Source organism: Gossypium hirsutum, chromosome A13 (assembly GCF_007990345.1).
Source record: "Gossypium hirsutum isolate 1008001.06 chromosome A13, Gossypium_hirsutum_v2.1, whole genome shotgun sequence".
Taxonomy (NCBI): Eukaryota; Viridiplantae; Streptophyta; class Magnoliopsida; order Malvales; family Malvaceae; genus Gossypium; species Gossypium hirsutum.
The window spans coordinates 1,838,062-1,852,580 of NC_053436.1; the positions used below are offsets into that span (position 1 = coordinate 1,838,062).

Sequence of the window (14,519 nt, forward strand, 5' to 3'; positions counted from 1 at the left end):
TTGCATACAAATATCGGACCCTAAACCTCATATATTACCAAAACCAAAAACAGCCTTTCTTTATTAAAAAAATTATAAAAGAAGTGAAAATTTTAATTCTGTTATTTAAAAATGAAAAAATATTTGAACATTAAAAACGGTGGGTTCCGCTTGCAATTTAAAAAAAAAACACTTTAGACAACATTAAAAAAATGCTATTTAAATATTTTGGTCTAAATATCAGAGGAACCTTTTGATCATAGCAAGTAGTTCAATTGAACAACTCTATTTTAAGTTAGGGAAATGAGCATGATGTGAATTAATAATAAGCACATAAAAACTAAATCCATCGGCCACCTGAACAGCCATTAGGACTGAAGAGCAACTAAGTATCAAACCAGATTCCGAACATTCGGAAACTGGAAGACTGCATTCCCTGCTTCTCGACACGATAATGTAAGTTAAAAAGTTTAAAAAGGACAGTTTTAATCTACACCAATCCTATGCATTTTATGCCACTGCATCTCATTAATGAACCTAAAGTACCAAAGTAGTTTGGTTTTGCAATTTAAGGAAGGATTTTTTCAGTAAAAAAAAAAAAAAGAAAGAATTTCCATTCATTGTAGCTGCTGCTTTAAAACATCATCTGTGAATAAAAACCGATCAGGTTAGTCGTCCTTCCCTCCATCGGCTGGCTACTGTCTCGCCTTTTTCGTGCATAATGGACACTTGTAGAACTTAATCAATTCGGCTTTGGCTGGTGTTATCTTCACGCACTTTCCATGGTACCACCGTTCACAGTTGTCACAACCGATCCAAAACTCATCAGAATTATATCCTCCACCACAAATCCCGCAAAAGGTGTCGCCCTGCTCTTCTTCATCCTCCTCATAATTTTCATCAACTAACTTAGGATTGCTTCTTGGCTGTCCATCGATTGATCTCTGAGAGGCAGAAGGTAAAATTATAAATACAAAAACAAGTGAAAGAGCAATGATGTTATGAAGCTCACATTTAACAGTTTCAATTGCATTCATTATTCTTGTGAATGGAGGGGACATTGCAAATTTACCTTCGTGCTGTTTCGTGATTTGCTTCCACTTTCTACTGTGGGCTTGTCTTTTATGGGCTTCCTTCCAGTTACAACTTCAAAGACAGTTGGAAGATCGTTTATCATGCTAAATAAGCGCTTCCTGTTGAGTAAAAGGCACAAACTCTCTGTCACAAAGAACTTCCTGAATACATAAATATATAGAGAGAGAGAGCAGAGGGTTGACATCACAGGAACCAACAACCTGATAGCTGGGCTGGGTCCCTTTTGATTTGGGATCTTGACTACATGACACCTTTTCTAAAAGGAAAACTGAATAAAATATCAATGCAAAGGCACATCAACTTCACCTACAAGGGTTGGGTGTAATAGTAAGGCACATTGCACTCCAAAGGAAAAAACTCATGTTTAAACCCAGGAGACGCCATTGCCGGGAGGAGCATCCATGAACCCTAAAAGGATTAGTCTTCATGGACCGTAAAACGGACATGAAGAACACCTTGGTCATACCAAAAGAAAAAAAAAAGGGCACACCAACTTCTAGTCCACAACCAGAAACACATGCCCGAGAAGGTAACTTTCTAGGTAAAAACATGCATGCTTGTTAAAATATGCATGCATGTCAAGGTTGTTTAGCACAAGTAGAACAAAGGAGTTACCAATTAAAGGCCTAAATGGTGAATCTGGAAATTCTCAAGTACATAGCTAGCTTCAAAGATCCAAAGTGCTGGCTCAACCTGACCTCTATCTACTTTGGCGCATATGTATATATATATATTATCATTTTGTACAATATATAAAGCATCTATGATAGAAAGAGTTCTTACAAGTCTCTTTGATCAACATCCTATTTTGCCAGACATAATGTTATATTGATGAAACAGCAAAATACAATTTTACCCAAATAAACAACAAACTTGACCTAATACAAACTAGGATGAGCTGATTTGAGATATTAATGAAAATTTATGAGGGAAAGGTTGGGAGGGGGATTGGCAATACAATTTTTGGGGCAACATAACAACCTTTAGTTTGTAAGCTAGTGACTTTCATTAAGCTGCTGTCTTGGATTCTAAATTGAGACAAAAAAAAAGAGGGCAGAGAAGGAGAAAGAATGCTAAAAGAGGCCTTTGATGAGTTCAGGTTGCAGTTAAGGAAACGATTTCTCTTATGAACAAAAAAAAAAAAAAAGAATCTCTTTTTTTTCTTTTATCATTGGAGCACTATATTAGGTATCCAAGAACAAGAGTAATGCCTACAATCAGGAACTTAATTGACAAAACTAGCTCGGGAACAAATCAAGAAAGGCAGAAAAACATACTCACATCTTACCCAAGTATAAGCTTAGAAAGCCTATCCTGCCACAAACTCCAAGAAAGGTTAAATGAATGTTCAAATGACATCAATATTAGGTGCAAAGCATCTTAATTCAATTAAAATTAAGAGTTATGGCAATTATTTAAACAGGGGATCATTCTCAGATTATTTTGGAAGGACCTTCAAAGTAGCCTCCCAAGATTGAGAATAAAAGCATTAAATAAGGAGATGTCGGTCTCCACCTAAAGGTTTACTAAGATAGAGGACAGAAGGTATTAAACCTCTAGATTCCCATCTAACTATCCATAAACAGAGTGGATAACGCTAGATAAAAGAGATAAAGTCTTTAGCACTGCATTGGTAAAATCTAGGTTAGTATCTTGGTGGCTAGACAGAGAATCCACCTAGATTGCATGCAATGCATCGGAAGCCAAAACCCACAATGTGAAAAAAGGATTCCTAGTCTGATATAAATATCACTTTGTAGTGCACTCAAAGTGCAATTAGGAGTTCTATTGGTACTGACAATTAAATGCTTGCGGTGAAGTTCCTTAAATGGCCATAAACCTCTCAGCTCCAAGCACTTGGCCATCCACTCACTGATCCCCACCCAATGAAATTCCTTCTAGATTGTTTCACTCTCGCTTCAATTTCAAATCAACATTGCACACTCCCTCAATCCTAACAGCACAATGTAACCACCCTGAATCTTCAACAAGCTAAAGTTCAGTGAAAATAAACCACCTAAAGACTATTCATGGCTTCATGTGACTATAGAGTATCACGGTTTCACACACTCAAAATATCACACAAACAGCATGGAAACAACTGCCAGCAATTTAAAAACTAAAATATAAAATGTCCGCAAAGCAGGTAAGAGGAGAAAAAAAAGCATATGTAACATATGCCTCATCATTCTAGCAGTCTCACATTCATTGATCTAGCTCAAGACAAAACCAGAAGAAAATATAATAAAACTATGACCTTGATAGAATAAATTCTACTCAATAAGGGACATTACTTCTAAGAGTGGCCAATATAGATAAAAGTATTCCAACATCACCAGAATTCTGATGCTTATTTTTCCCAATTCCAGCCCAACACAGCTTCATGTTATGTCAAATCATAGCCATTCATATACCACTATGACTAAGATAAATAATTGTTTAGTATCAACTAGCAACAGAAGAAAACTCAGATCATAAACACAATATCAGTGCAAATGAAATATTTCAATTCTAGTAGGGAAAAGGTAGATGCCAGAACAATGTACCTTTCATTGCGATTAAGCCGAGCTCCAAAGTAGAAAGACACGGAAAGCAACCAACAATCACTATGCACAGCAACCAGTGAAAGCCAGTCTTTCCGGTTCATCCCATCTCTAGCAAAATTGATACCCAAGGCTGGCTCAGGGAGCTCAGGTGGAACTTCCTCTGCTGGTAAAGCTACCTCCCAAGCCTCATTTGGGTGTCCATACAGACACAAATTCTCCTTATCTAAGCAGCAACAAATCAAAATACTTCAAGAACAAAATTATATCCACGTTCAAAACCACAAATACTACAACCTACAATGAAACACAACTTGGACATTGCTCAACCAAATTTAGCATCTAAAAGAAAAAAGGTAGGGGAAAATGAAACAGAAACCAAATATGTATTGCTTACTGCATATGAATAAATTTTCGATCCCTTATCAAGACTCAAACCAAAATTCTAACAGTCAAAAAGACAAAAAGAAAACAATTCCGCATCTAAATCAAACAACTGGCATAAAAATGACCTAAATCAAGAAGATAAAAGTAACTTCGATAAAAATTTCCTCTATAATTTCCAATCAACTTCCTACACTTTAAAAAAAAAAACTCAATTTTAAATTTTACCTAAGAAGAAACTCACGATAAAGATTGAAATCCAATGACCGACAGAGGTCAGAAACTTGAAACAATCGAGGAAAATCGCATGCAAAGGCAAATGGAACTCCGCGATTCAAAATTGAATCAGATCGATTCTATCAACCTCAGTTCACTCCCACAGACAAACCAGAATTCTCATCTCTATACTCCTCAAATAAAAACAAACAAAAAACGAAAAAAAAAGAAGAAGAAGCTTACCTGGATCGCATTGCGAGTAGAAATCATCTACATCTGAATCAAAACCAAACGAAAGCATAACAAAAAAAAATTAATAATTTTTTTAAAAAAAATGGATGAGTGAAGTTAGGGTTTACAGAAAGAGAAAATCACCGTAAGTGAGAGCACGAACAAGACCGGAGCGTCGAGCGCTATAGTCTTTGAAGATCTCTTCCACAGTGCGAGGACTAGAAGAAGCCATACTTTTTTTTTTCTTTTTCTCCAAAATAAATATTGTATTATAATTTATAATATTTTTTTATGTGCGTAAATAAAAAGAAAAAAAATGAAAAAGAGAAGAGTGTCTTATTTTTGGAAACGGATCGGTCGGTTATTCCCAGAAACGGATTTTCTTTTTCTTTTTTATTTATTTATTTTTTATTACATGAAAAATAAAAGAGTAATTTTGAAGCTGTGTGTACGGAACTCAAAAAAGACACGAGATGAGAGAAAAAAGTTGAAAAAGGGAAATGAGATTTGTCGGATTTGGTTTTTTTAGGCTTAGCGGATTTTTTAATGGTAATTAATTGGGCCTGGTTTGGTTTAGGCCCAAAAGAAAATATAATAGGGCCTATGGAAAAATATTTTGGGTAAACTGCAGTAGTAGTCACCCAACTGTTAGTAAATTTCTTTTTTGGTTATCCAACTATGAAAAGTTACAAAAAATGATCACTCGACTATTAGTGAATTTCTTTTTGAGTCACCCAACTATGAAAAGTTACAAAATAGTCACTCAACTATTCAATTTTATCTTTTTTGGTCACCCGACTATCTTAGATTTTTTAGTATTTTCATTTGTACGTTAGTTAGTTGATGACCAAAAAATAAATTTATAAATAGTTGGGTGACTACTAATGTAGTTTACCCAATTATTTTCTAGAGAGATTTTTTTTGGTTAATATACTAAAAAAACCCTTAACTACTACACTTTGTTTAAACAAGCCCTTGTACTATTTCTCTTTTATAGTTAAATAAGTTGCCATACCAACCTATGATTTTTAGTCATGAAAGCCCTTGATTTTAATATTAAAATAAAAATATTTTGAATTTTTAAACTAATTTTTATTTAATGCTAATGAGAATACTTTATTAAATAAAAAATAAAATAATGTTTTTTAAAGTAAAATAAAATAAGACAAGCAACCAAATTCGAAATTAGAGAAATTTAATCATTATCAATTTCGAAAGTGAGCAACTAAGGACAAATAATCAAAATATTAATATTTTCAATCAAGTACATGATTTTGGTTGATATAATAACAAATTTAGCCCTCAAAATTTACATATTTTTTCAATTTAGTTTTAATTTAACAAATTGTCCCGTAACATTTGTGTAAATGTTGATCTATTCCAAGCTATGATGGTAATGGAGTGGGACAAGAGCAAATTTTGCTAAACCCATCATTGTTCCATCACCCGCCTCGCTCATTATATGTCTATAATCTTGAAAAGCACTATCACCTCCTTGAATGTTGCATGCATCCATCCCTACCCTACCCAGTTCCATCCCAATTTAATTTTTGCTACTTACCTTTAATATTTTCAATTTTTTTAAAGTCAATTAAACATTTAAACATAATTCTTCAAAAAAATTTAAACATAAAATATATGGATTTTTGTGTAATATGTTACTACATTTTGATCCTTTTAATAGTTAAATATTTACAAAGATAAAATAATAATTTTGTAAAGTGAAGTAGGGCGGAGTGAAGCAAGAAATTACCACATCTGCTTCATACGAACCAAACTTATTGTTAAAAAAAAATCGACCAAATCCCACATTTTCTTTAAAAATATCCACTTCATTTAAGACAGATTAATTCAAAATCTACTGGACAATTTAAATTTCACCATCCTTATTCCGAACTAAATTTTATTTCAACATGTGGCAAAAAAAAAAAATACAGCACCTATGGATCTGTGGATGCATGTGTAAGTTTTCAGTTCTTTTTCAGATGGACATGTGAAATTGCCTGCCCATGCCTTTGTGGACAAAGAAATTCAGACACAATTTTGTTTTGGTCAAATTTTCCACAAGTCATTGTACTTTTGAAAATTTAGAATTTAGTCTTTATACTTTAATTCTCAATAATTTAGTCCTTTTACTTTTCAGATTTTAGTTCTAAAAATCTAACTGTTAAAATTTTATATTAAATTTAGGCTAATTACAATTTTTTTAATCACACAACTATCAAGTGAATTTTTTATTTCAAAATGTTACATCAATAAATTTAATAAAAATAAAAGTGTTAACAATTAATTTAAATTTTAAAATCTAATAAGTAAAAGGATTAAATTTCTAAAAATTAAAGTATATGATCTAAATTCTAAAGTGCAGGTACTTGTGACATATTTTGACCTTTTTGTTTTTGTTAGCCAATGATTACAAATTCAAAGCACCTTCACATTTGTCTGTAGCTTAACCAAATCACACGTTTCTAATGACTTGATTCACATTAAATTCGAAAAAGAATCGTATTGCAAATTAGTGGTTCAAATTTGACCAACAAAAATAAAGTAGACAAGTTTCATTAATATTTTGTCTTTTTCTTTAAAAAAAGATTTAAAATTAAATTAGTAAGCCAACTGATCAGATTATTAAATAAATTACTAAAAAAAATAAAAAAAAATCAGTTTAATTACTTTTTTTTAACTTAGTTCAATCGAGCTGTATCAATTCGTGGGTCAATTGATTTAATGCTTCTCCGTAGCAATACTAGACTGAATCAATACTACAAATTTAATTTATTGGTTACAGGTGTTCAAGAGGAGAATTGCTTGCTTATGGCAATGACACCATAAAATCTTTATTTTTGGATGGGCCAAAATTAATTTACAATTTAGGAGATGTTAAAATTCATTATATTAACTTACAAACTATATACTTTGTAGAGGAATTAATTAAAATTTCACCGGGGCAAATTTAAATTATAAATTTTGGGATCAAAATAAAAATTTTGGGATCAACTTGTTACATCGTTAATTGTAATTAATATTATAGTAATTAAAATGAAATAAATTGATAATGTTAGCAACCATATTGTAATATTTTAAAGTTTTGTGACCAAAACATAATTTAAACTGTATGTAACTATATAAGTGACTAAACTTATAATTAGCATGCATGATTACATACTTAACGGTAACCGCACCCAATGTCGCAAAGCTATTAGTAAGTTTACGTTTTGGTAATTTGATTTAAAAAAGTTACAAAATGATCATTGAAATATTAAAAATTTTCATTGAAGCCACTGAATTATTTAGAAGTTTTTTATTGAATACACTAGGATGCTAAGTTTTTATTAAAAAAGTTCAACTAGTAAGTTCCAAACGACGATTCAACAATTGGCACAATGGATCAGTACCCACTGACGAGTATAAGAATATAACTTTGGTCCAAGTCAATCTTATTGCCAATGTTAAAAATCGAAGAAGAAAATTGTTTAGCTTTTGGTTCGTAGATTCTTGAAGTTCAAAGTTATTTTAAGAAAAAAATGAATTGTAGAAGAGAAAGAAAAAAGAACATTCAAATGGTGCAAGCGGTACGAATGGGGAATGCCATACAATATCAATTTTAACAGTTTAATTACTTAAACGAAAACTTTTAAATAGTTGATGACTATTTTGTAATTTTCTTTTTTCGAAGTTGAGATTGCTAAATGACGTAGGAAATGAGATCATGAGAAGCTGAATAGGGAGAGAGACAGTAGATTCCTACTCTGACAGTAATAATTAGAAGCAACAGTGTGATAAAGAACCAAAGCTTGTCTCTTCTGATTGGCTGATTCCATCCAAATCCATTTGAAATTTCCGACCGATTCACTTTCACTATGTTCTTCTCCGATGTCTTTTACACCACCACTTTCTCTCCTAGCGCGTGCAATCCACTCTCACTTCATTTCCCTTTAATTGAATACACCCACGTAATTAATATAAAAGTTTTATTAAAAGTAAAGGTGATTAAATGATTTAATAATAAAAGTACAAAAATAATAATTGGTTGAAAAAAATTGGTAATAGACTTCTTTGACAAGTATCTAGACCAAAGTCGAAAGAGGTTTATCTGAAAATTACTCTTTAACTCGAATAAAATATTAAGTATTCTTGTGATTATATAAGGATATAACTGTCATAACTTACAGCAAGAGTTTGTCATTTCAATGTCCTCAGTTAAAAAGTTCATTTTTTCCCCACCAATTAATCATGTGTTTTTTTTTTTTTTGTCATCATCAATCCAAAATTACTGCTTTATCGACTATCAATCTTGCAGGGGCATAATAACGTAATCTTAAGATTTCCAAGATTGCTTCTCTATCAATCATCGATTTTACGAGGGCATGACAACATAATTTTAGGATTTGAAATATTTCAAATAAAGTTGTTATTATCTTTATATTAATTTTAAATTATTGTATAATCTAATCGTAAGCTTGTATCACCTTTTCATCTTATCCCCTCCAAATTGGAAGGTATATTTAATCTAATTGACTGAAGTTCGAATCCTAGAGTTATTATTGTTGGTAGGGATTTATTTGAATATCACTCAACTTGAATATGAGTAATCTTAGATTTGTAAAACGGATGAGAACACCAATAGTTTTTAATTATACCAAAAAAATTATGCATAATGATTTATTTGACCCTTCAACTTTATAAAAATTTAAAAATTTTAATTTTTACAGAAATTAATTAATTGTTGACATGGATAAATGTGACAATTCACGTGTATACCATATTAGCAAAGTTAAAATACATTAACTTTTCCATTCATTTTAGTGTGAATTAACAAACAATTCAAGTTTAAGGGATAAAAGATGTGAATAATTAAATAGAGGGCCAAAATAATTTTTCTTATAAAATTGAAGGGTCAAATTATGTCAAAAATTTGTTCACTTTGTGTTACAAATGAAACATAATCTTAGGTAAAAATAAATCGTTGGTAAAATTTGAATTTCGATCACCGTTAAATTTTGTCAACTTGGACATATTTATTAACATGGAAAGTGCTTAAAATTTTTCCATTAATATGTGATATATTAAGTTGGCAAAATTTTAAGAATATGTCAAGTTGAAAAACGTGATAGGATACGTGTTATTAGAAAAAAATTACGAAATACATTATATAAATGATTGCCAAGCTACGGTTAAGTTTTTGTTTTTTCTACATTAACTATTAAATGTTATAATAGGGTCACCCACGTTATGAGGTTCTACATTTTGTTCACTCATTCGTTAACTATCATTAATTAGTGTTCATTTATGTTGTTTATCTAATAAATTAATAGCCTCGACCATTGAATTAAAATTTTAAATACAAAAATAATAAATAAATTTTAACTTTTTAAATATAAAGTTAAAATATGTTGGTAGTCCTTGTACTTTGATAAAAAAATTTGAGATCTAATATTTATACTTAATAAGTTAAAAATTAAGTCCTCCAACTATTTTGATTTAAAAAATTTAGTCCAATCATTAAAATTTTTTGAATTTGACGTGCTGATTATGTTGCTCTCACATGACATGTCACATGATTGACGAAAACTAAACATGTTAAGTTAATAAATTTTAGTTGAGACTACCGAAAATAATAATGATTGAATTAGGATTTTTTATATTGAAAAAGTAAGTTTTAAAGTGCATGGACTAAACATCAAATTTTATAAAAGTATAGGGACTGATATAATAAATAAATCACAAATTACATTAAAAAAACGACAATTTATTACCCAAAATTTAATTGCTAAATTGAACCTAAACTACAATCCAAAGGTTCAAAGTGATAAAGCCAAAGAAAGAAAACCTTGGAACACTCCCAAATTAGACACTCACTCGCTTCATGTTGGCGCGTGAATCAACGTCACTTTCATTTTTCATTTCCCTCTCTTAGACTTCCTCGAATCATCACCACTCTGATCGTAAAATCTTTTAACCAAATACGAAGAAGAAAGGTTTTATATCTGTTTTAGCGTAAACCGTACGAGTTCCGATGGCTGAATTGACTCAGGCCGAGGTGTACTCACCTCGGTCGTTACAAGTATGGAGAGCGCTTTTGAACTGGTTGGCTTTTTTCTATCAGATCTTTGCTCAAATCATCAGAGCCGTCGGTCAATATCCTTTGCTTTCTTCTTCTTCGTCGTCGTCGATCACTTCGACTTCAACGCACCGTTTTAAGCCCTTGCCTGTTGTTGACTCTACTCGAACCGAGTCTCCCGCTACGGTCGAGATCGCTGCCGTTTTGGACTCACCTGATGAAGACCGCATCGAAAAACTCACGGTATGATTTTATTTTATTTTTCAAAATTTCCCCAAAATAGAGGTTTTCAATTATGTTCGATAAATAGTTAGCTTTGTTGAACTTAATTTCTTTGAAGTTGTTACGTATTTTCTTAAGGAAATGAAAACATTGTCATAGACTTGGACTTATAGTTCTACTTAGTTTAATTTAAACATGAATAATAAATAGGGAATTTAAGCAATTTAAAATTTTGGGTTATTAGTATTACTTTGAGAGATGCAGAAATTAATGGAACTGAAATGAACACTGGAATTAACTTGAGCCAATTCAATTGGGTTGATAACTTGTAAGTTTCAACTATATTATCCGAACTCGAGGTGAGTGCCAGATACAGCTATGCATTTAATATATATATATGCTCATTTGAATATGTTTACATAAATGTCGAACTTAGATACTTTAGAAAATAAAGAGTCTGATTATATGGTAGATCAACTAATTTGGGAATTGAATCAAATGCACGGATAGTTAATATAAAAATATGTTACGTGTAGGTCTACAATTTTATTAATGGTTAAGTTCTGTTAAGAAGTAAGGATTTCAAACAGGTGAAAGTGAAAATTAAAAATAAATGAAGCGTATCATGGATATTATTGTTGTTTGTGTGGTGTATTGTTATTGTCGATGTTCTAACTAGGTCTGGTTCATGCTCCTGCAGGTAGTTCTTGACTTGGATGAAACTCTAGTATGTGCATACGAGACATCTAGTCTGCCTCCTTCCCTTCATAATCAAGCAATGGATGCTGGATTAAAGTGGTTTGAGCTGGAATGTGTATCTTTGGACAAGGTTTGATATGAATAATTATTTGATTCTCTATTTTAAATGATGGCTGTTGTCATTTGGATGCTTTGATCTTTGAAGGAATGTGAAGGAAAGCCTAAGATCAATTATGTTACGGTGTTTGAGCGCCCAGGGTTGCAAGATTTCCTAAATCAACTAAGTGAATTTGCTGAACTTGTACTATTTACCGCTGGCCTTGAAGGTTTGCTGATATCAACACATTGTTTCGTTTTCAACTTATTACCCAATTTTCTTCTTATGTTTCTCCCTGCCACTATCTCATGACTTTTAATGGCTACCCACAGGCTATGCTAGACCACTTGTTGACAGAATTGATGCTGAAAACCGGTTTAGTCTTCGACTCTATAGGCCTTCTACAGTTAGCACGTAAGTATGCTTCCTATCCATGCTCCATTTATAATCTTCCAGCCTACTCTCTCTGTGATTTCTAGATGGAAAATGACGGAACCTTTTCATCTTTTGTGTTACACATTTCTTGCCTTTTTGTATTATACTGAAGCTGGTTCTTTCTATTTCACTGCCTATTATCTGCCTGCTCTTCTATTAATCCTATGTTAAATGGATCTTAATCATGATTACTTAGAGAAAAGGGGGGGGGAGACTCGTCTTCCTGTGGAATCCATGAATAAGGGCCAAAATCTGTCTTTATTTTAGACTGTCTTGAATCCAAAGCTGGTTCTTAGTTTAATGCATAAATTCCCTTTTTTTCCATTTTATCTTGTTGTAAGATGAAATAAAATTTATAGGCAATTTAGATCTCCAAAATGGAAATGGAAATTCCTTTTGAGTTCTGTATAGAATTTCATGAGTTCATTTTTTGGAGCTGATGTTAGTGACTTGATCTTTTCAGTTTTGCTTGATAAAATTTAGGAAATCATTATTATGTCGTTTCATTTTCTATCTGAAATATAAAGGGTGTATTTAGGCAGCATATTTGAGCTTAGATGCCAACACGCTTTTTGCCAAGCTTAGATGCCTTGAGCAAATTTGAGCTTCCTTAATGTTTGATGCGTAAGCAAGTGATTACATGTCAAGTTTGATCGAAGACTTTGTTGTTTCATCTGGTAAATTTTACTTCTGACGTAAACAGGGAGTACCGGGAGCATGTGAAAGACCTCACCTGCATATCTAAGGATTTATGCCGAACTGTTATTGTCGACAACAATCCTTTCAGTTTCCTGTTGCAACCGGTAAATGGGATTCCATGCATTCCGTTTTCTGCTGGGCGGCCACATGATACACAGGTACCGTCACGATTTGCATTAAGCTAAATCTGTTACCCTTATATGATATCAGTTTGTCTTTGATGTTTGTTTACTTACTACTTCTAAATCTGGTTTATGTTGAAAAGCTTCTCGGTGTTCTCCTTCCACTTCTCAAGCACCTTTCTCAGGAAAAAGATGTGAGACCAGTTCTTTATGATAGGTTCCGCATGCCTGAATGGTTTCAGAAACAGGGTATCCCCTCTTCTTGTTGGTCACTGTAGGAAAAAGATAGTAGGCAATGCCTTAGGTTCTTCTGGGTACTTTTCGTGCAAGCCTCTTATCTTCCAAAGGCAGCATCTTATCATAGGATTCATGATCTTTGTGTATAACATTTGAATTCTAGAGGTGTCTATGAATGCCATCAGAGACCTGCAAAAGGATGAATGTGATGATATCACTTATTTGATTAGGTAAACCTTTTATTGTATTTAGATGAAGATCTGCCAAAAAATTCTTGATTCTTAGTGTAACTTTGTTTATAAGCTTTGCGATTCTGTTGGATGTTTATGCATCTTTGGGAATTTTGTAAATGTGTTCTCAATCAATGATTATTTGCTGTTTACACATAATTTACCATGTTGATTTCTATACTACTTTCTACAATATGCCATGGTTGTGAGGCTGTTAGTGACTGATTGCATTGTTAGATTTTGATCTGTTATTGTTTCCTACCTATTACAGTTTGTAGATGCTTGTTTTTGGTTGCTAGCACTTCTATCAATAGTAGTTCTAGAAAATATCATTCTCTGCAGGATTATCTCTTGGGAACAGCTTTCCGTACTAAAAAAGTTGGAGAAGTAATCTTGGGAACAAAACTATGTTGGGAACAACTAACCTTCGAATAATATTATGTTGAGAACGCATTGGAGCTAACCCTGGAAGGTTGACAGGATTCCTAGATTGCTCCAAAATTGGGATCTCCCAAGCTTGAAAGCTCAAAAGATCAGAATAAAGGCATTGTTAAAGGAATACACTTCTTTAACTTTTCTCTTAAATACAAATGTTCTGTTTCCTAGTTAAAGAAAATGGTAAACTACATTAGTAGTCACCTAGCTATGGTTTTTTTTTTCATATTTTGGCCACACCACTATGAAAAATTACAACATAGTCATCCACTATTTAATTTTGTTTTTTTTGGTTATCCAATTATCTTAGATTTTTAGATGTTTTCATTTTTATGTTAGCCAGTAGGTGACAGAAAAAGACAAATTTGAATAGTTGGGTGACCAAAAAGGAAATTTACTAATAATTGAATGACCATTTTGTAACTTTTCATAATTAGATGACTAAAAAAAAATAATTGAGTAACCTCTATCGTAGTTTACCCTAAACAAAAAATACAATTGTATTTGAACATACAAGTAACACATTGTTTACCAGAGATAATACAGAGTATAACTACTAAATTTCGTAATTGTACTTTCTTAGAAACGCATTCACTAATTTCTCTCAATATCACTGCTTTAGCATGTTGACTCCCACTTTCCTTCCTCTATAATTATTCATTAATAACTTCGTTTTGGGTCTATAAATAGAGGTTTGAATGTTTCATTTAGGGATTTTTGATCTTTTATAGCATTTTAAAATTCTCTCTGTAGTTTTTTCTCTATTACTGTTACAACCGTCACAGCTTTCATTGTCTTTGACTGTTTATTGCTTCTATCACCACCACTTGCTAT

The 14,519-nt window shown here is 32.2% G+C and overlaps 2 protein-coding genes across 2 annotated transcripts; one reads left to right on the top strand and one right to left on the bottom strand.

Annotated features, from left to right (window-relative positions):
- Window positions 1-369: 369 nt before the first annotated feature.
- Window positions 370-4,961, bottom strand: LOC107920219 (PHD finger protein ALFIN-LIKE 2). Its single transcript, XM_016849799.2, has 5 exons — window positions 4,593-4,961; window positions 4,461-4,493; window positions 3,621-3,843; window positions 1,052-1,172; window positions 370-923 (listed from the first exon to the last, which is right to left on the bottom strand). Exons 1-5 carry the CDS (start codon window positions 4,678-4,680, stop codon window positions 675-677), a joined length of 714 nt encoding a protein of 237 aa, XP_016705288.1. The 5' UTR covers window positions 4,681-4,961; the 3' UTR covers window positions 370-674.
- A 5,261-nt stretch (window positions 4,962-10,222) lies between these two features.
- Window positions 10,223-13,409, top strand: LOC107920218 (carboxy-terminal domain RNA polymerase II polypeptide A small phosphatase 1). Its single transcript, XM_016849798.2, has 6 exons — window positions 10,223-10,752; window positions 11,432-11,560; window positions 11,636-11,756; window positions 11,860-11,941; window positions 12,666-12,819; window positions 12,927-13,409. Exons 1-6 carry the CDS (start codon window positions 10,465-10,467, stop codon window positions 13,059-13,061), a joined length of 909 nt encoding a protein of 302 aa, XP_016705287.1. The 5' UTR covers window positions 10,223-10,464; the 3' UTR covers window positions 13,062-13,409.
- The last annotated feature ends 1,110 nt before the right edge of the window (window positions 13,410-14,519 follow it).